This window comes from Lactuca saligna, chromosome 7, assembly GCF_052625555.1.
Source record: "Lactuca saligna cultivar CGN05327 chromosome 7, ASM5262555v1, whole genome shotgun sequence".
Taxonomy (NCBI): Eukaryota; Viridiplantae; Streptophyta; class Magnoliopsida; order Asterales; family Asteraceae; genus Lactuca; species Lactuca saligna.
This window is the reverse complement of record NC_136423.1, coordinates 24,372,914-24,395,903: the sequence shown is the minus strand read 5'-3', so window position 1 is coordinate 24,395,903 and position 22,990 is coordinate 24,372,914. Positions and strand designations below refer to the sequence as shown.

The window sequence follows — 22,990 nt, the reverse complement described above, 5'->3', positions numbered from 1 at the left end:
TACTTAAAAATATTGTCCTGTACATATTTAGTCTTTGTTTTTCTTTTCAACAAAATATGCTTCACTTAGGTAAGTTGGTTAAAACGAAATCATCTTCGTTAAATAGCAAGTTAGCAACATAATATATTTGCAAATGTATAGGATGAACGTTGTATAATTTTGATTGATAAATAATGATATTTCATGGTTTAATATTATTGTATTAAACCAAAATTTTGACGAGATAACTCAAAAAATCGAAATAATTGTATATTTATCAAATGGTCTAAATGAAAGACTGTTAAAATACACCATGATTAGGAATGAATGAAAAAAACAATAATCTCAATGTACTAAATAAAAAATGATATTATTTTATGATATTATCCCTTAACAACTTTATGTATATAACTTTAATTATGTAAAACTTTCACATGCAAAAAAGTACAATTAAAGAAAACATGAATGCCTCAAAAAGACAGTCCCAAAGAAAAGCACAAACTTAAAAACAGTATAAAGTACGACTTAAAGTTTGCTATACATGAACTATATAAATTAAATAAAAAAACAAAACCAAAGATCCACTATTCAATGCATGCAACGTTACAAGTACTAACACTAATTGTACAATATACATCCTTGTTAAAAAGTTGCTCAAATGATTAAAGGTGCCAAAATCAACAAGTTTTGTAATGTCATAACAAGTTAAAATGCTTAGTTTTTGTATGGGTTAACATGATTTGTGTTGGGATGACCGTTTTGATGTATATGCATTTTTTAATCAAATAAATATTTAGTAAGTGAAGTTTAATTACAAAATTATATTCTTAAGAAAACAATCTACTTTTTTAATAAATGTTTTATGATGTTGTATAATTAACCTAAGTGAAACATTTTAAAAAATCAATGCACGCCGAACTACAAGTATCACAGTAAATTACTTTGATTAATTATTTAATTTGTGAATCAACTAATTTTGTTTCAGGATTAATTTGTTTATGATTTTGGTTAATTTTGTGCGCTTCAAAGTACTTACATGTTAATTTCAAATTATTTACAAGTTGATTATAATTTTGATTAGTTTATTGTTTTTGAATATTTGATTAATGGTTATTGTTTTATATTTTGTTTTTTTATTTTAGTTTTTGGTTTTTGATCTACCGAGAAAATATACGAGTAGAACTTTCTGGTATAGTTTGATCACTCGTGATATTCTCGTTTTGACTACTATTTTCACTTTTACTACAAATGGAACTAGAAATGTAATCGTTAATGGAAACCTTCTCTTTCAAAATGAATGGAAGGTAAAAAAAAGAGGAACTACCTATAGATAAGTATATAAACATGTCCTTAGATAGACGCACTAGAAAGTTAAACAGGAAAGTTGAGATTGGCTTGTTCATGAGGCTAGTTCGGGAATTAAGGTTTTCTAGTTTCAATCTATAATTACCATTTAGCCCTCACTTGCCGGTGGGCTCACAACACTTGCTTTGTTGATTGAATCGATCGGGATGCCTTAGACAGAGAGGTCACATCATAGGGAATGTTTGATAGTTGTTGATTGAGTCAGATTCAATTGAATTAACCAACTCATACACAATCTCAAATCGAAACGAGTAAGATATATATATATATATATATATATATATATATATATATATATATATATATATATATATATATATATATATATATATATATATATATATGAATGAGTTCTATGGAAAACAAATAACTAGGGCAACATCTACCAGAACCAATGATCAAATGACACATGTCAATTTTTTTCTTCACAATTAATGTATTGTGGAAATTATTGTGGAAATGATGTGTTGTCATGTTTTCATTGGTTCAAATATGTGTTGCCATAATCATTCATTTTCCATATAACTCTTCCATATATATATATATATATATATATATATATATATATATATATATATATATAAAAGAAGAGTCATGATATTAAAATTTGTTGATTGGGGAAACCTGAACGCTTAGTCCCCAAGTAAATTTTTTAACTTGAACGTTCCATAATATTAAAATTTGTAACTCGCTTGGTCTTTGCTACATTTGCAATGATTTTATTGCCCTTATTTATTTATTTTTTCTTTTTCTGATTTATTATTATATAAAATAAATATAAAAATTCAAAAAAAAAAAAAATCCTAAACCACCTTATCTCTACCTCCCCCTTCTCTGATTAGAGCTCTCTCGCCACTATGCCACTGTCTGTTTCCTTCCATCACATATGCTGATGAAATCAAATAGCCATGGTACAAATCAAGAAAAAAAGACGTAGAGAAACTCTGGAAAAAACCCAAAGGAATCGATTCAAAACCCTAGAAATCCCCAAATAAAACACAGATCCCCGCCACTATGCCACTATCTGTAATTCTTCTTCATCCCCTATCACAAATATGAAGAACACCACACACCACCATCATGGGGTCGATTGTGAACGGAAGGAAGTAAGAAAGAATCGATTTGTGAAATCTGTTTGGATCTAAGGATATCGATTGAAGGTGGAGGTAAAAGACCGAGTGAAAAGGAAACCATCCAAAAAAAACACATGAATGCTTCAAATTTTTGGCTTTAAAATGTAGGTGACTTTTGATTTGGTTTCGAAAAACACAAGTGGATTTTGATTTGGTGCTTCTTTTGTCTTTAAATGTTCGCTTTGTTTAATGTTTGGGTTTGATGTGGATTAGTCTCAATTTCATTATTGGTAGAGGATTTGATTTCAAAATTTCATCAGATTCTTATTGGGATATGTAGGGAAGAAGTTAAAGGACTTCAGATGGTGGAGGATAGAGGGAGATATGAGGATTTGGGTTGATTTCAGTCATATGGTGGTGCTAAGGGATTTCCACACCTTCATTTATCGATTTATTTCTCATAAAAAGCCATGACAATCATCAACAGGAATTAGGGTTTCTATACCTTTGTTTTTTTGTTACTGTTCATAGGAAAAAACATGACATCAATGAAGATGGTTATCGATGGATTGAGGCGGGCTACTGGTTACCGGTGGCGGCGACATCCAGAGGTTTCAAGCTATGGTAGCAATGGTGTTGATCAAACTTAGAGAAAGAGATGCTGAAGAAGGAAACATAAATGTAGAAAAACATGGGGTTTGGGATATAGTATGGTGGGTTTTGGGGTTTTTTATTTTTTAAAATATAAACAATTAATAAATAAATAATAAACTGTTTTTTTTTTAAGTACAAGGGTAATACAGTCATTTCAGATGTAACAGAGACTAGGCGGGTTACAAATTCTAATACTAGGGATCGTCCGAGTTAGAAATCTTGCTCAAGGACTAAACGTGCAAGTTTACCCAAACCACAGAGACCATCCGTGTAATTTACCAAAAAATTAAAGGGATAATGACGTGAAAGGGTAACGAACTTTCGACTTTTGTCACATTTAGTCACTAAACTTTTTTTCGTTATCTATTTGCCATTGAACTATTGAAATTGTTCACATTTTACCCTTATGACCGGCTGTTACCGGTCATAAGGGTAAAATGTGAACGGTTTCAATAGTTTAGTGGCAAATAGATAACGAAAAAAAGTTTAGTGACTAAATATGAACAAAATCGAAAGTTTGTTTCCCTCTAAAAAGTTCAATGACTAAATGTGAACAAACTTCCTCTTGTATTATGTTTTAGCAAATTATTATTTTTGTTAAATTGTAACAACATTTGTTGATGAAGAAATCTATGAAATTAAAAAAAAAACAAAACAAAACAAAACAAAACCCTGAAAATATATTTAAAAAAAAAACAAACAAAAAACCAAAACCGATATAAAAAACCAATGGTTTGATATTTTCCAAAATAAAAAATCAAAATTTCCAATATGATTTTGGTTTTACAAAAAGATGAACCATTCTCACTGATGTGAATTATGACCATTGGTTTGGCATGCGGAATTTGTGACATCCCATGAATATGTGGTTACAACATCGTCTGAACTCGTAATTCATAGTAAGGAGTTAGAGTATCATCGCATGAATACGTAGTTACAACATCGCCTGAACTCGTAATTCATCACCTACAGGTTATGGGTCTGCTGGTGTTTCCACTGGGTTGTCTAGAATAGTCCATGGTTGCCATCTATACTCTAGTAGATGACTACATCACCACATTGCCGGTTAAGGTTATGGTATCTCCTTTCATCCTACATCACATATTCATCATCGTCTATTTACCTAATTATCATCACCTATCTCTCATCATTTTATTTCATCACACACCAACTATTTCATCTACCCATGTTTCATCCGCAACATATTTGTAGATATAAAATAAATATACCGTTTTAATCTTTTAAAACATGTATAAAATCATTCATCCAGAATAGACAGCAAGTATTCAAATAATATGCACACATAACACGTAATTTATATAAAATACTTCATATCTATGTAAGATGAAAGTAACTATATATACCATAAAAATCCCATAAATGGTTCCTAACTTCGAACCCCAAGGTTTACTCTATTAAAGCTTCATATTCTTGGCTCTCTGGACCTAGAAGGGTCCAGATCTATCACACCAAAAAGCTCAATATAGCTCTTCCTCTCACTCTACACACTCAAGCTCGCTAGGGTTCTCACTTATGGGAAAAGTAGTCGCAATTGAAGGCCATAAGTGCCTTTAAATATGGCTTGGGCCCAAAGATTTAGGGTTTCTGCCAACAGCGCGGACTCGGTGAGTCGCCTCACCTACTCGTCGAGTCCATTCATTAATCTGAGTCATCAGTCGCGACCTTACTCGACGAGTTGAGGCGTCAACTCGTCGAGTCGCTCTTCTTAACACAAAAGAAAATTACTTAAATTATGATACCTGAAAATCCGGATGTTACATTTTGTTTTTTTATTTCATAGATTTCTTCATCAACAAATGTTGCTACAATTAAACAAAAATAAATAATTTGCTAAAACATAATACAATAGGAAGTTTGTTCACATTTAGTCATTGAACTTTTTAGAGGGAAACGAACTTTCGATTTTGTTCACATTTAATCACTAAACTTTTTTTCGTTATTTATTTGCCACTAAACTATTGAAACTGTTCACATTTTACCCTTATGACCGGTAACAGCCGGTCATAAGGGTAAAATGTGGACAGTTTCAATAGTTCAATGGCAAATAGATAACGAAAAAAAATTTAGTGACTAAATGTGAACAAAGTTAAAAGTTCGTTACCCTTTCAAATCATTATCCCAAAATTAAATTTACAAGTTGAAATTGTTTTGAACTAATTGCAAACAGGAGGGATATTTTTGCAGTTTTTTTTTTATTGTTATATTAGGATGGCCCATAAATGACCAACCAAACTCCTCAATCGGTTGCTTCTCCTCTGCTCTACACCAACAAACATCATCATCAAAATCAAAACTTAAATCTTTGGAACGTTAATCCAAATCCCATTTCGCATTACCATTTCTAATTTTCCAATTCTCTAACCCCCAAAATCCCTCCCATCATGCCATCAACCACGCCCTCCCCCACCACAAGAAAAGAAGCCCTCCTCCTCCGCCGCTACGAGATCGGCCATGTCCTCGGCCAAGGCAGTTTCGGCAAAGTCTACGTCGCTCGCAACGTCAAAACCAACGAACAAGTCGCCATTAAAGTCATCGACAAAGAGAAGATTTTGAAAGGCGGTTTAATCGCTCACATCAAACGCGAAATCTCCATCCTCCGCCGTGTCCGACACCCCAACATCGTCCAACTCTTCGAGGTAATGGCTACAAAAACCAAAATTTTCTTCGTCATGGAATACGTAAAGGGAGGTGAATTGTTTGGTAAAGTCGCTAAAGGTAGATTAAAAGAAGAAATGGCCCGAAAATATTTTCAACAACTAATTTCCGCAGTAGGGTTTTGTCATTCACGAGGCGTTTTTCATAGAGATTTAAAACCTGAAAATATATTATTAGACGACAATGGTGACCTAAAGGTTTCCGATTTCGGGCTTAGTGCAATCTCCGAACAAATTTGCGGTGATGGTTTATTCTACACATTTTGTGGAACTCCGGCGTACGTCGCGCCGGAGATTTTGGGCCGAAAAGGTTACGAAGCAGCAAAAGTCGATATCTGGTCTTGTGGGGTCATCTTATTCGTTTTAATGGCAGGTTATTTACCATTTCGTGATCAAAACATAATGATTATGTATAAAAAGATTTACAGAGGAGAATTCCGGCGACCAAGATGGTTTTCACCGGAGCTAACACGTTTGTTAAAACGATTACTTGATACAAACCCAGAAACCAGAATCACCATATCGGAAATAAAGGAAGATAAGTGGTTCAAAAAAGGGTTTAAACACACGAAATTTTACTTCGAAGATGACAAGATCTTTAGCTTAAAAGATGAAGAAATTGACGATGATTGCATAGCGTATGCTTCTGATCAATCTGCTACCGAATCTGAAAGTGAATCAGATGGTAAAAGACGATCTAGACCCACAAGTTTAAATGCATTTGATTTGATTTCATTTTCACCTGGATTTAGTCTTTCTGGGCTATTTGAAGATGGAAGTGAAGAATCAAGATTTGTCACTGGAGCTCCGGTTTATAAAATTGTTTCAAAGTTGGAGGAGATAGCAAAAGTGGTTAGTTTTTCAGTGAGAAAAAAGGATTGTAGGATTAGTTTAGAAGGGTCAAGGGAAGGTGTTAAAGGCCCATTAACAATTACAGTTGAAATATTTGAATTAACCCCAACTTTAAGAGTTGTAGAAGTTAAAAAGAAAGCAGGGGATAAAGGCGAATATGAAGAGTTTTGTGAGCGGGAATTAAGGCCCGGATTGCGACCATTGATGCTGCCCGGGACTTGTGGACCTAAAAGGACGGTTTCTGCTCCCGAATGAAGAAAGAAAGAAGGGGTAAAACCGTAAAACAGTAAAATGGTATGGTGTTATTGTGTTATTTTACCTCTTTGCTCTTGTTAATTATCTGTTTCTTGATGCTAAAATGCTAATTTTTAAAGTAAAAGTTCTTTGATCTTTTGATCTTTTGTTATTGGTCATAAGGTTAAATGGGATCCAATGGTTTTATCTATGCGTTCTTGCAACTTGGTATTTTTGAATGCAATTTGATTAGTTATTCGGGTGATAGAGTTTGTGAATCTTTGTTAGGATCTACCATATTTCAGGTAGATTCTTAATCAATCTTTCATAGCATATAGAATTCAATACTTTTGTTGAAACGTTGCATTTTTAACATTGGATTTGACAAACATTCTAGGGCTATCTTCGATGACAAGGATGGGTAGATTCTAAATCAATCTTTCATAGCATATAGAATTCAATACTTTTGTTGAAATGTTGCATTTTTAACATTGGACTTGACAAACTTTATAGGTTTATCTTCGATGATAGGGATGAGGAAGGCATTAACGTCTTTTTAGTAAAAATCTTGGTATAACTTCTTTCATCCTTTGTCCACTGCGTGCTTGGGCCTTACAGCAAAAACTAAAGAATTAAACCGTTATACAACATTGACATAGTTCATAACATGATTTCTTTAGGCAAACCAAATTACTTATATAAAAACAAAAACTAGCACAAGGCTAGGAACGAGAACCAATTGCAAATTATTTAGAGGGTTTTTTTAACCGGTTAACCCAACGAACACAACACAATCTATTTCTATAAGAAAACCATAGAAAAGAAAATTCTCTAATGGACTAAAAATGCTATCTTTTCTAATCTTTCCTACACCTAAAAACTTTGTCATTTCTAAACTTTCATAAGTACCAAACTATAACACACACACACACTCCTCTTCTTATCTGTGCATCGGAAATTATCAATGAAGAACAAATCAGCCACCGAATTACACCCAACCATGTTCACGTTTAACCATTTAAAAACTGCATTCCAAGTTCTAGCCGCTACTTCATATCTAACAAAAAAATGATCAAGTTATCATGTCTCTAAAGAACAAATTGGGCATAAGATAGACAGAATGTGTAGACCTCGCAAACTAAGGTTCAGGTTAGTAGGGAGTTTATCCAATAAAACACACCAGATTAAAATGTTTACCCTCCTAGGAATGAAATGATTCCAATGGGTTTGTGTATCAATAACTGGAACCGGAAGGACTTTATCATCAATCCATCTTTTAGTATCTCCAACATAAAAGTTTCTACAGTTACTAATATCTCACCAACATCTATCTTTATCACTATTAAGCTTAACAACTTACAACAAATGACACAGATTAGAGAATTGCAATCCCCATCTATCTTTATCGCTATTAAGCTTAACAACTTACAACAAATGACACAGATTAGAGAATTGCAACGCTTCCTCCCCTCCTTTAATTGTCCTACCGTAACAACACAAAAAACCAAGATAAAATTTTCATTTTTAAATATAAGTTACAGTCATTAAATTGTTTCAAAAGCCATTACATAGTAACAATGTCAAATCATCAGAGTAACAATATCTAAAAGTGCGGAAAATGGTGAGGGGATAATAATGTGCCATCACGCCGGACCATTTCCCTTAGTACCGGATGTACCTAAAACCATAAATATAAACTGTAAACAAAAGATTAGTGAGTTTCCTCAAGTACCATATACCAAACATAAATAATTTAGTGATATGGACCAAACCATAGTCTTACAAGTAATTTCCTGCCGAGGGCCAAATCCCGATCTTCCATACAGTTGCCAGGGGCCAGATCCTGGTCTTTCATACAGATGCCATGGGTCACATTCTGGTCTTTCATACAATTGTCAGAGGTCAAATTTTGGTCTTTCATACACATATCATAAATATAGCTAACATCTTATATCACAAATAATGGGTCGTCCTTGGTGCCTTCAACCCATTAATACAGTGAGAAAAGTCACATCAGTCCGCTGATAAATAACTATATGCTCGGCTGCAGAACTGGAAGATCCCACACTAACACAAAAAGCAACCCTAATCAAAATTAGGTCATAAACAATAAACATGGGTCTAAAATCCCAACCCACACTCCTAGGATAAAAGGTCATTTTACCCTTCCCATAATGGGCCTAACCATACTTGGCCTAATAACACTATAATGGCCCCTAAGGCCCATGAAGGCCCAACTCATACCAATTAAGGCCTACTAATAGAATCCTGAGGCCCACCTACTTTAAACAGGCCAAGGCCCAACATCTAAATAAGGCCTAATCGTCTAAAGCCCAACCGACGTCCAAAAACCCACTGAGAGGCGTACGTTTTACGTACACGACCGCTTGCTAGTACGTACTGCGTACCCCTTGGTATGCTCAACGTATTGGGATGCTTTCCACCTTAAGCCATTTAGTGCTTAATCCATTCAACCATAAGGTCCAACTTCCAAATCTTATCCATTTTAGGGTTATAATACATAAAGTTGGCAACTTTAACCCTTAGCATGTCTTAATGGAACCCAATATCCGTTTTTGTCCATCAAAGCTCATATTAAGGACTCAAATTCATGCATGGACTCATATCAACTATCAACATGACATTTTTATGCATCTTTAACAACAAAGGGACTAAGATCTAACACCTCTAACTCCTGGAGTTGCCCAAACTCACAAAGAGTACCCCTGGGACCAAATAAGCTAAAAAAACAAGCCCTAAACTCTAACTATCAAAAGAATCATCAAGGTAAGAACTTTATACCTTCAAAAGCTCCCAAAGTTGATGAAGATTGAAGACTCTGGATGTAAAAGCTCAACCTTAACAAATGCCTGGTCTCCAAGTCCCTTCTTCTTGAATACACACAAAAATGCCACAAAATCACTTCTATTGCTCAAAAATACTCAAAGGATGAATTAGGGTTTCAGTGGGATGTAATAAATAGTGGAGGCTGGTGAGGGTAGGTATCTAAAGGCCATAATGATGTTTAAATAGGGCTTATGCCCTAACAATTAAGGGTTGGTCTTGGCTGCCGTACGCCCTATGTACACCACGTACGCTCAACATACGTGGTTAAGCTCCCCGACTCCAAGCGTGCATGTACGCTAAGCGTACCAAACGTACGCCCAACGTACGAGGGACCATATTCACAAAATTTTCAAACTTAAAGGACCAAACAAGAAATACATGGAATCGAATGTTACACCTACGCCAATACCATTGTTTATCTTCACATGTCAACCGATAAGAAATAACACAATCTTTTTTTTTTTTTTTTTTTTTTTGGATTCTAACTCATACAATCTAGGAAACTTATTAGAAAGGAGTCGATCACCAAGCCACACTTAAGTCCAAAATCTAGTCGCAACACCATCTCTCACTTTTTTCTTTAAAAATGAATGCTCCAAAACTCCCCTTCCATTCTAGTTTAGCAAACGAAGCAATGATATTAAACCAAGGTCCCCCTCCCCCACGAAAAGAAGATCTCAAAATCTCTAGAGCTATTCCCATAAATAACTTTTATGAGACGAACCCAAATCAAGTTACTATTATTTAAGATCCCCCATCTCCATTTTTGAACTAAAGCAAGATTAAAAGCCATAAGACTTTCGTATCCAAGCCACCACTATGTTTTCCAACCAAGATCAAATCACATTTCAGCCGAGCCATCTTTTTTTTTTTTCTTCTTTACCACCCCAAAAAATAAAATTGTCCAAGTAGATTCAAACACTTTCACCACTCTAACCAGCATAAAAAAAAATCAACAAATAATACAAACCCAATGAGCTTAAAACCGATTTAACCTACATAGACCTCCCACCAAAAGATAAAGTAGTTGCTTTCAAATTAGATAAGTTTTGTGTAACTTTTCATGTATAGGTTTACACCCCACCGCTCTAGACATATTTTGCCAAATCGGAAGACCAAAAATAAAATCGGAAGTTTGTGCGACTAACACCCAACCATCCTAGCAAAACCATGGACCTCCTCTCAAGGAACACGAATTCCAAAAGATTTGATTTTTGTAAGTTTATCTTCAAACCCAACACAAAATAGAAACAATGTAAAATATTAACAATATTCATAGCATTTTTCTTATCCCATTCACCCATGATTATAACATCATCAGAGAGATAAGAAATAAAAAATTGATTCATACCAGTTTTAACTCCTGAAAATAAGTTGGCAGCCACCACATCCTTAATGGTAACCTGCAATTCCTCTACACTACATGTTTAACTTCCTCTAGGGTGCATGGAACTTTCAAATCGTCGTCTTGCTCCTCCGACAACTCTTAAACCAATTACTTCTACTAACGACAAGAATAACTGGATTTTTCTTAAAATTTTCTTTAAAATCTTTAAAAAAATACCTTTTTAACAAACTTTTCTTTAAAATCTTCAAAAAATACTTTTTTTAACAAACTTCAATACTCCAGTGGCCTTTAACTGTAACACCTTGTATTTGGATTTGTCGCCTCTTTTCTTCAAAACCTCATGGTAATATTTAGAGTTCCCACTCCCCTTAACACTCCTTCTAATCTTCGATTTTTGGGAAATATCACTTAAATCGTTTTTTCTCCATTAGGCAAAATTTAGTTTTAATTCCACTTCTTTCTTCCATAAGAGATGGATCACTTATTCCATCATCAACCATTTTATCGACGACTATTAACCAATTAATAAGTTCCGTCTTGTGTGCCAATTTTTTCTGTTTTTCCTCATTCCACCATTTCCTAATATTCATTTTAACAACTTTCAACTTATTCTTAAAACGGATACTAGGAATTTCCATCCCATCCACAACATTTTCGGACCAAGAGAAATGAACAATAACATCAAATAATGGTTCCTCGATTCACGATTTAATATACTTGAGCAGTCTTGGCCCGAAGTCCATAACACCCGAGGATAAGAAAATAGCTCTATGATATGAAATTGTTAAATCCAAAGCCATTGCCACTAGATTAGGGAAACCGACACTAATCTATTATGATACAAGGAAACAATCAAGTTTACTAAGTTTAGCCCCATCATAACCAACCCTACCCTGGTAAAAGAGGAACCAACCATAGCAATTTCCGATAGATCATTATTAATAATGAAAGAGCTAAAATTATTAGCTATCCTTTGAAAAATAAACAAACCCAAGCCCTTCTTAGCTTACTCTAACTGCATTAAAATCACCGAAGAGCACATAATGACCATTATTTTGTTCCATAAATGACTCCAAATAATTCCACAATAAACTTTTTTTACTTTCTTCCCGAGGAGCATACACATTAACCATATAGCATGAGAACAAGTCACCTTCTTACCCATGACCGGAAAAGAAAAACTAAAGGAAGAGGGGAAAAAGAAATTACCTTTGGAGATGACCAGAAAGATCGGAAGAAATTTTAGGGAAGATAAAGAAAATCGGCTAATTACCCCTATTTAACCTAGTGACAGAAGAAAGAGGATATGATTTGATTGCGTGATGATTACTATTGATCAGATAAATCCTATTCGATTAGGGTTTGAAATTCAAATCTCTTAACTCAATTATCTATGAAACGACCCAAAAATATGATCCAAAAATTTTATTTTTAATTTAAGTAAAACATTATTCCAACATCATCCATACATCCCAATTAAAACAAGTGTATCAAATATCCTAAAATCAGAGTGAAATATCAAGTGTTGAATCCATGTGGTGTGTACGATGCAGTCATCCCGAGCTCTTCCCCTTTGATCTGGAAGTACCTGAAACATAAATTGAAAACCGTAAGCACAAAGCTTAGTGAGTCTCCAAACTACCCGATACCATACATAATAAATTATACACTGGCCCCTGCCCTCCATCGGGCCCTGCCTGGTATCGAGTCCCACTCGGCTTCGGGCTCCGCTCGGTATACATATCTGTTATTCTTAGGCCCCGCCCACTATTCACATACAATATACATATCACATATTCATGCTAACACATACAATGATCATAAAACAATAGCATATGAATCCACCATTGGTCCCCGCTAGACATCAGGCCCCGCCTAACATACATAACAACACACCATACATGCAAGGGTCATGTAGACTCCTAGAATCCTAACATAATAAATAAGGGCCGACATTGGTGCCTTAGACTTGCTAATCCAGTGAGGAAACTCACCTCAAATGCTGAAACTCACTAAAGATCCCTAGTTGCTGCCTTGACGACTCCTCGAGCTATCAGTACAAAATAACACCTAATTAACACTTGGATTCCATTCTATATCCAGTAATCCATACTTGGGGTAAAATGACCATTTTACTCCTAGCCTAGCTTGATCCAAGACTAAGGCCCAAATCCACAATCTAAAAGGCCCAATACCAAATGATGCTTTAACGACTACTTGCAGCCTAATTTTCCAAATTGGGCCCAAACCTCAAATACGGGCCTTACCCTACAGCCTAATAAATTTCCTTAGCCCAAAAGCTTGATTTCAGATGACCTAGCTAATCCCCAACCTTCTAGCCCAAAACATGACCCAAACCTAAAGCCTAGCATCGAAGCCCACTGATTGTGCTATGCTTGGCATAACCGTAGTACGCCCCGCCTACCAGGCTGCTTTGCTGGATCGAGAACTCTCACGAGTACGCGCAGAGTACTCCCATTTACACTGAGTGTAATCGTTAAAAGTCAAAAAAGTCCATTAAGTACTTAATGCTTAATACCAAACGTCAAAATCATGGATGTAGCTCCTAATAGACCTCTAAACCCATAAAGTCACTGAATTGGTGAGTTTGCATGCCTTAAAAGGTCCGAACTTCAAAATATGGCGATCTACTTCCACAATAAGGGTCTAAACCCATGCATGGGTGATTCTCAACCCAAAAGATGCTAACTTTAAGGCTTAAAACCTCAAATCATTAAGAAGGGCAACTTATAACTTCTGAAATTGCATCAAGCCACCAAATCTCTCTCATGGGACCACAAGTTAACCAAAACCAAGCTAAAACTAGATCTAAGCTATAGCATAAAAAGTTCAGAGCTTTATACCTCTAATGGGTGCCAAATGATGAAGATGTTCTGGATCTACAAGCTCTCACTCCTCCAATGAAGCTTCAAGATGATCTCCTTCCTTCAAAACACCAAAATACACTCAAAAGACCTTCCGAGCTCAAGAACACTCAATAATGGAGTTAGGGTTTTGTGGAAGCTAATTAGGAACAAGAGGGAGGCTGATAGAAAAGATCATTGGTACATAATGCTCTTTAAATAGTGCTCAAACCCTAAATATTAGGGTTTTGGGGTCTAGACACGTACGTCGCGTGTACCGATTCGTGCGCCGTGCGTACGTGCATGGCATCCGCGTTCCTTTTACTCTACTACGCCCTACGTACATGGGGTGGTACGCCCCACGTACGACACACCCCAAGTCCGAAACGGATAAGTCCAATGACTTCAAGGCCCAAAATAATAATTAATTAAATAACCAAATTTGAATAAATACCTTAGAATTATCGGGCGTTATAATTTAGTATTTAATTATTAGTCCTTTAAATATTGGATAAACTAACGTTAATATTCCCATGAATAATTTGGGGTAAATTGTTAGGGGCGAGATCCTCAATCCTCTAAGGATCCCAGATCTCAAAGAGCACTTAGAATCCCAACTATTATTATTATTATCATTATTTGCTAACACCTATAACGGTTATAATCTCATTTCTTATTGATACGTGTGCAAAATTAGTCAATGAAAGACTTATTCTGAATAGAGAATCGTCTCAACTAAGCTTAAGACCCAGAATACCAAGTCAAACAACATTCCTATGCTGATCTCACTGATCTCAGAGGATCCTGGGAATATTGGACTTTTTATTGCTTAGTTTAGACTATAAATAACACTTTTATTACACACACTAGACACATAATTAGCTCATAGACGACACTTGTACTGGCATTTACACATTCATCTATGTAATTAACATTTTACATCAATAAAATCATCAAGGCAGGTGATCATTATCACGTCCCAAGGTTTTGTGTTGGAGATCCTACCGAGGATCAAGGGCTTTCCTTATAAACCATTGTGTCACCTTGTCTACCATTTCATACTTGTTTTACCTTGAACATCACAGCTTCTCCTACAGTTTGGTTGATTATTGATTATTCATTTTTTGACCAAAACAAGAACCCAGTGATCCTTATGCTTTATAACCTTTTACCTTAAGAGAGGTCTTGAGTTATGATCCCTTTAGTTCCATATGATCTTTGGAGTATACAGAGAGAAGGATCCCTGTTAGGAGATATTTGAAGATCCTTACTTTGCTTTCCAACTGGGAAATATACTATTTAGAAAATGACTGGGAAGATCCCCATTGGGGAAGATCTCACTTTAGATAATAATTGGGGAGAATCCTACTTTGAATAATAACTAGGGAAAATCTCATTATAACTGGGGAAAGTCCCAACTTAGGATAACATGATAATGTCATAGACCTTAGAATTTTTACCAAGGAAGATCCCAACTTAGGATAACTTGATAATGTTATAAACCTTAGATTTAAACATTAGGATCTTAACATACGTTTAGAAATAAGAGGGTTGCCAAGTCAGTAAAGCATGAAATGTTCCCCTTATTCACATCCCATAGTTAGATATCGTGTGTTCAAGTGAGGTGTCGAAACCTTAACTCGTGTGAAATAGGTCATTCACTTTTTAAGCCTTAGAAGGGATTAAGTACCCTTAATCGTAGGAGAGATTATTACTCTCTATTTGTGGTTATTAGGATCCATAGCTTCCAGCACGTTGCAAACATTAGCTTGGGGTGGGTGTTAGCTTGGCTAACGCCCCTCCGATGCTTAAGTCAGTAATGGTCTTTGAAAAATTAAATGAAAGAATTAGATAAAAGTAACTGGTAGAGATTGTGTACCTTGATCTTGTTGGAAAATGATTAATACAACTTACATGAAGTATTATTTTAGATGTATAGCATTCCAGGATCTTGGCAAGACATTTCCTTTAATAGTAACCAACTAATATGCCCCCTTTCCTGATTCAGAATCGATGAGATATATTCCTTCCCATTAGGTGCCAGTTTTCCTGCATTGGGATACTTGGTCCTTAGGAATGTTAGGGGTCAAGATCCTGAAACCTATCAAGGATCCTGGATCTTAAAGGAGTCTCAGGATCCCGAACATACATTAGGATCCTGAACAACGCCATTATTATTTCGTAACAAGTTTAACAACTATATTTCTTGTTTATTTCTCACATATGTAGAAATGGTCAACATAAAACTCATTCACAATGAAGAATCACTTCAATCAGGCTAAAAACTCGAGAATACATAGTCAAAGCACGTTGCAAATACCAGTTCAATAGGATCCCAGAAATATCAAACATTTAGTTGCATAACCTAGACTATATATACGCTTGTAACATAGACACAACGACAAAATTAGCTGACACCTTACATACCTTGAGCTACTAAAACACTTATACTCGTTTCTTCATCATTATTTTTGTGATTTATTCTACAATTAATAAAATCAAACAAGGCAGGTGATCATTATCACCTCCCAAGGTTTTATATCGGAGATCTTATCAAGGATCAAAGGTTTTTCTTGTAAATCGCTTGTGCCACTTCGTTCTCAATCTGATAATTATATTAATCACAACACCGCAACCTTTGATACAGTTTAGTTGATATTTGACTAAAACAATTTGGCACCCACCATGGGGACGTGGTGTTCACAATCATTCATAAATCATGTCTACCCAACCAACCTTATCCTCTTCCTTTACTCCTCCAATTTCCTCTAAAAACCTTCTACCCAACCAACCTTATTCTCACATGTGCAGAAATGGTCAACAAAAGACTCATTCACAATGAATAATCCTTATCCCTTCAACTAGACTTAAAACTCGGAAATACCAAGTCAAAGCACGTTGCAAATACCAGTTTAACAGGATCCCGAAAATATCGGACTTTTAGTTACATAACCTAGACTATATATACACTTGTAACATGTACACACCGACACAATTAGCTGACACCTTAGACACCTTGAGCTATTGAAACACTTGTACTCGTTTCTTCATCATTTTTTCAGTAATTTACCAAGGTTTTATACTGGAGATCCTATCAAGGATCGATGGCTTTCCTTGTAAAGCACTTGTATCACTTTTATCTCCGTTTGATACTTATATTAATCACAACACCACAACCTCTCATATAATTTGATTGATTTTTGACCAAAACAAGAATACTAGTTTTTCATATTGTTTATTTATCGGGTCTAAAAGACAACCAAAAAGTGTGAGATTGTTGATCCAACATTACGCGAATCAAGTCTAAAAGACAAAAAAATGTGTTAGAATGTTGATCCAACATTATGTGATTCGCTTTGGCCGACATTTAGATTAACAACCCTACCAATTAGCTACTTCTAGTTTTAAACCAAGCAATTAGTGAATAATGAAGAACAAAATGAAGGTTTTGTCTTATTAATTAGCTTATCATCTATGAAATCGTGTATATATATATATATATATATATATATATATATATATATATATATATATATATATATATATATATATATATATATATATATATATATATATATATATATATATATATATATAATCTTAATCCATTAACTTCCCCAAAACACTGAAATAAGTTTACAAAATTTGAGTCTTTGATCAGTTATTGTAAATCATAATACACCTTTTCATATCCAAACTATATCATCCAATGAATGCTTCAAATCTTGGTCACAAAATTTCTGATAATCTATGGTGTCACCAGATAGCGTCTTCATCTCCACCATGTGCAAGGATGGTGCCACCTCAAAAATCTCTGCATCTATGGCCAACTTCCCTTTTCTCCCTTCTTTGATCCCTTGTATCCTCATTGTCCCATCTAAATTTTTCATAACCTTAAACTCCTCAGTCTCTGCTACTTCTTCCAACTTTGATATAATCGTTGCAGCTGGTTTTCTGGTCATGAAACGTGATTCTAGTTTCTCACATGGAACGCTGTTCTCGAAGAAACCAGAAAGATTTAGTCCATCAGATAGTGATATGATATCAAATGCATTCATTGAACTTGTCCTCCTCAAGGTAGTAGGAAGCTTGGCAGTTGCGGCCTTCTCGAGTTTTTCAAGATCAACGCAGCTTCCAGTGGGAGTTTCGGTTTCTTGAATGACATTTTCGTTATGATCAAGATCAATTCTTTGTTGTTGTTTTAACCTGATGGCTATTGGTTTTGGAATTTCGGTTTTATTCAAACCCTTTTGGAACCACAAATTTTCCATGATTTTAGTCAGTGTCATTCTTGTGTTTGGATTTGGATCAAGAATTTCTGACAGCATGTTTTTGACCTCTAAAGGGAACCATATTGGGCACTTGAACTCACCTTTGCTAATCTTTTGATACATTTTAATCAAATTTTCTTCATAAAATGGGAGAGAAGCTGTAAGCAAAACAAACAAGATCACCCCACAAGACCAAATGTCAGCCTTTTGGCCATCGTACCCTTTGGTATTGATCACCTCAGGTGCAACGTAAGCTGGTGTTCCACACATGGTGTGTAGAAGCCCATCTTGCTTCCTGGACTCGGACACCGCGCTTAATCCAAAATCTGAAACTTTAAGATTTCCAAATTCATCAATGAGGAGGTTCTCTGGCTTTAGATCACGGTGGCAGACACCACGGCTATGGCAGAAATCAACCGCAGCTATTAACTGTTGAAAATATTTTCTAGCTGCATCCTCTTTTAGCCTCCCTTGCGCGACCTTATTGAAAAGCTCACCTCCTTTAACGTACTCCATTGCAAAGTAGATCTTCGTCTTGCTTGCCATTACCTCGTAAAGTTCAACAACATTAGGGTGTTTTACAAGCCTCATGACGGAAATTTCACGTTCGATTTGGTCCATCAACCCCGCCTCCACAATTTTATCTTTATCGATCACCTTAACCGCCACACTATGGTTAGTTTTGAGGTTTCGTGCATGATAGACCTTCGCAAAATTGCCATGTCCAAGCAATTTGCCTAGCTCATATCGTTGCATCAAAATGTTTCCTTTTCTGTCTTCCATCTTTTGGATTCTTCTGTGATCGATGCTTTCGGCTTTCTCAAAACCTAGAACGACATAAAAATAGAGATTGAAAACCTAAAGGATTTCATGGACATTGAACCAAGGGGATCAAAGTTAGAGCATTGCCTTCACAAGGGTGGAAGTTAGAAAGCATGGACACAAGTAACCACATCTTCAAACGTGTGAAATTATATGCCTCAAAATCTCAAATACATAGCTATGCAATTGAGATTACTATTTATAGAAGTTGATGAATCATATATGTGGCTAAGAAGGAAGAGTAATTAGGGATATGTCATTGTTATTACAAGTGGTTATGATTGTACCGATAAGTACTGTATTGATGGAAACGATATATATGGGTTGATCAACTTTCGTATGGATACTTCATTAATTAAGTATGTTAGGTTTATAAACAAGTGTTTTAGTTTTCCACTGTTTAATTACTATAGTTTTTTGATTTTGTTTTTTAGGCTAACTAACACGCTCAAGTAATCTACTAGAAAATCTATATATTTCTCCCAAACATACATCTTCCTAGATGTTTATATCACTATGTGTAGGGTTGTTATTTTATCCTTTTTATAAATGTGACTTGTCAATAAATTTTTATAAGTTATAAATCAATTATTGTACTGTTGATTATATATGATTATGGTCACACAATAAGGGTCACAAAAGATTCAGAATTAATAGAAATATTTATGTGATATATTATTATTATTATTATTATTATTATATATCAACGAAAATAAAAAAAGAAATGAAATAGATTATTTATTATTTATCAAATCAAAAAAAAATTAACATACATGGATACATACTATAATATATAGTATAGTAAGATAACCTACCTGATTGAGGCATAAAATCCTTGAGAAGCTAGCTTCTAGGCTAACTTCAGCTTATCCATTTTTAACAACCTAAATATGAATATTATTGTGTCTTAGTCTTCGTTTGTATTTATACTATTTACTAGATGCCTCAACAATCCTAGTGAATACAATGTTATGTAACATTCAGACTTTCAGGTATATTATTGTGTGTTTAAATTTTGAAATGTATGGAGTGACTTGATGAGTTGTGAGTCCAACTCGCCGAGTAGGGTTGAGTTGCCTGCGTGGAATTAATGAGTGGACTCGACGAGTCAGAGAGTTGACTCGCCGAGTAGGTGATGGGCAAAGAAACCCTAATTTCCCGGGGTTGGGGCCTATATAAGGGAACTTATGCCCCATTTCCGCCTCACCAGTTACCCAACACTCCTGAGAGAAAACCCTAATCTTGATATGGGGTTTCTAGGGTTTTCTTCCATTTCTTTGAGTCATTGAGCCTTTTATGTATTATTTGAGGTTGAAACCCCAGATCTGAAGTGTGGTGGGTCTTCAGAGCCCAAAGACCTGAACTTTATTAAGCTAGAGATTGGACTTTGACCACCTAACCCTTTGTAAGACTTGGTAATATATGCCATGCATGAGCGTAAAGGTTGAGACTTTACGCGACTTTTGTGCCTTTAAGGACTAGATCTAGAGTCTAGTGTGGTAGATCTAACCTTGGACATCTGATTGAGAAATCAGATCAAAGGGACTCACTGAGTCCATGGCCTGACTCGATGACTCGGTGAGGGTTTGTCCCGATGAGCTTGATCGTGCGATAACTTGACGAGTTGGGGGTCTACTTGACGAGTTGAGTTGGACTTTATTTAGACTTCTGAGGAAACAAGGGGACTCGACGAGTCACAAGAGTGCACTCGACGAGTTGGGTCAAACATGGACTGTTGACTCGAGTTTGACTTATGTTGACTTTAGGGTTGGGTTAATCATGAGTAACGGAGACCATAGAGGGGTAAAATGGTCTTTTATCCACTTCAAGAGTTAGACCGAGAACAAGAATAGCCTTCGTTGTATTTGAGTATAAATAAGAGTATTAAATAGAGATGTTATCTTATGTGTTAGGCGGAGGCTAGTTCGAGATTTCCGAGTACGAGACTGTTACATGATAGCTTGCGAGGTGAGTCTTCTCACTATACTTTACCTAGAGTGGTATTTATGTGTGACCAGAGGGTCTTATGTGCTTACTTGAGTTATGCATTTGTCTGTGTGATATATATGCTACGTTATGTGTTATTGAGACCGGACCGAAGGGTCCAATGAGCTGTGAGACCGAAGGGTCCTCACTAAGACCGGACCAGAGGGTCCAACGAGTCGTGGGACTGGAGGTCCCACTAAGACACATAGACCATGGGGTCTTACAGAGTTATATCCTCGAGTGGCTAATATGTTGTATGTGGTATTTTGGACAACTCACTAATCTTCGTGCTTACAGTGTTGATGTAAATGTGTTTCAGGTACTTCTCAGGATCGCGGGAAGGGGTCGACATGATTGTACACACTCTTCTGCTAATGGAGATATTTCTGGGTTATGGGATATTCAGACTTTGTTTTATGATTTTATGTATGTGAAAATTATATTTGACATGGAATGATGTTAAAAACTATTTTTGTTGGAATCTTAAAAATAAAAATTTTGAGTGTTACAAGTTGGTATCGGAGCCTTGGTTTGAGGGATTCGGGCACACCTCCGGGTATGTCTGGACTCAAACCGAGGAGTTGATTAAATTTTTCAAAAAGAAATAATTTTCCTAAACAGATTTTTCCAAAAATGTAAAGAACTTTACGAAGCAGTTTGCACAATCAGTTAGAGCCCAAGTGATGATTTTTCAGAATACGCTTACTTATTATGTTATGAGATGAACATTCATGAGTTGTTTGAACTATATGTTAGATGGTAGGCTAGGTATCTCCAGGAAGTACAAGCTAGAGTTGCCTGATTCGTGATGCCTTAGCCTAGAAGGTCGTTTCATTAATTGAACCTATTCTTGTTATTTGCTCTATGTATGCTGCTTAGTTGTACATGGTTTAGACGTTATAGTCTTAGAATGCATGATTTAGCCTTTCTTCCCATTCCTTTTTTGGTTGTGGACTTGAGGAAGAATCATTTATTCGACTGTCTATCGATCCCTATATCATGGATGATTGGTGTGCGTGGAGCAGATGGCGAGAATGGTAGAGATCCTTGCGAGCCAGTTTGGCGTTGAGGAGTAGTCTAGTATGAGTGCCTAGAAATTTAGTTTGAGAAGTCAGGTGAGAGAATAGTTAGATATCCAAGTGGTATAGACTACTTGTGACTTAGGGTCTTAAGAGGACGAGTTGGGACAAATACGGACTGGTGTGGTAGGTGGTATTGGGCCCGTACTACTGAAAGCACCGGATCCGTACGCGACCCAAGAAGGAATCTTAGGATGCTAAGGAGCTTGTAGGGATTTATAAGTGTTGTGTGTGCATTTTAGCCTGTACCTGATGATTTTCGTGTTTAGCTTTTAAAGAATACGATGGTTACCCAAGGTTCAAGCTCCAACAACCCCGAGAGGCCGAGTACCAGTGACGATGAGATCCACAAGATCATTGCTGATGAGGTGGCCGCAACTATCAGGGAGGCCATCCCAGAGACGTTCGGGTCCATTAAGACCATGTTGATCAAGACTTTTGACGAGCGCTATGCTTGTCTCACTGAGGATGTCGTTTCAGCAACCACCGCAACCCTTGCAGCTGTACGGCCTCGAGGAGATGATTCATTGATGTTCCGAGAGTTCAGCAACACGAAGCCACCAAAGTTTAGCAGGACCTAGCACCCTATTGCTGTGATGAGATGGATCTATAATGTCGAGGGATGTTTTTATACTTGTTCATGCCCTGAGAATCTGAAGGCTCGACTCGCGTTGAACCATCTTCGCTTTGGGGCGAAGGAGTGGTGGAAGTTTGTGACAACTGATTATTCTCCTGCAGACAAGGTTGTAGAACTCGCTACTCTGATTTGGTAATTCATGTAGAAATATTTTTAGGGAAATTATATATGTCACAATCATAAGTTAAAAGCATAAGTTGATTGAAATATATAACAAAATTAGATAAATATGAATACACAAAAACTAAAAAATACATAATGGTCTCACTTCGTGAGTAATTATTGAAAATTTAAGATATATATG

General features: G+C 35.9%; 1 protein-coding gene, 1 long non-coding RNA gene and 1 pseudogene across 2 annotated transcripts; 1 reads left to right on the top strand and 2 right to left on the bottom strand.

Moving 5' to 3' along the window:
• Positions 1-5,337: 5,337 nt before the first annotated feature.
• LOC145004969 (CBL-interacting serine/threonine-protein kinase 12 pseudogene) lies at positions 5,338-7,043 on the top strand (annotated as a pseudogene).
• Positions 7,044-8,359: 1,316 nt separating this feature from the next.
• On the bottom strand, positions 8,360-12,227 carry LOC145004970 (uncharacterized). The gene is made up of 3 exons (XR_013662474.1): positions 9,635-12,227; positions 8,616-8,899; positions 8,360-8,529 (listed from the first exon to the last, which is right to left on the bottom strand). It is a non-coding gene; the product is annotated as an uncharacterized LOC145004970 (long non-coding RNA).
• Positions 12,228-17,487: 5,260 nt separating this feature from the next.
• Positions 17,488-19,136, bottom strand: LOC145004760 (CBL-interacting protein kinase 5-like). Its single transcript, XM_078963748.1, has one exon. It carries the CDS (start codon positions 18,943-18,945, stop codon positions 17,578-17,580), a length of 1,368 nt encoding a protein of 455 aa, XP_078819874.1. The 5' UTR covers positions 18,946-19,136; the 3' UTR covers positions 17,488-17,577.
• Between the last annotated feature and the right edge of the window lie 3,854 nt (positions 19,137-22,990).

What these genes read in the sequence shown, in the direction of transcription:
- LOC145004760 (XM_078963748.1), bottom strand. Translation starts at nt 18,945, where the DNA reads ATGGAAGACAGAAAAGGAAACATTTTGATGCAACGATATGAGCTAGGC.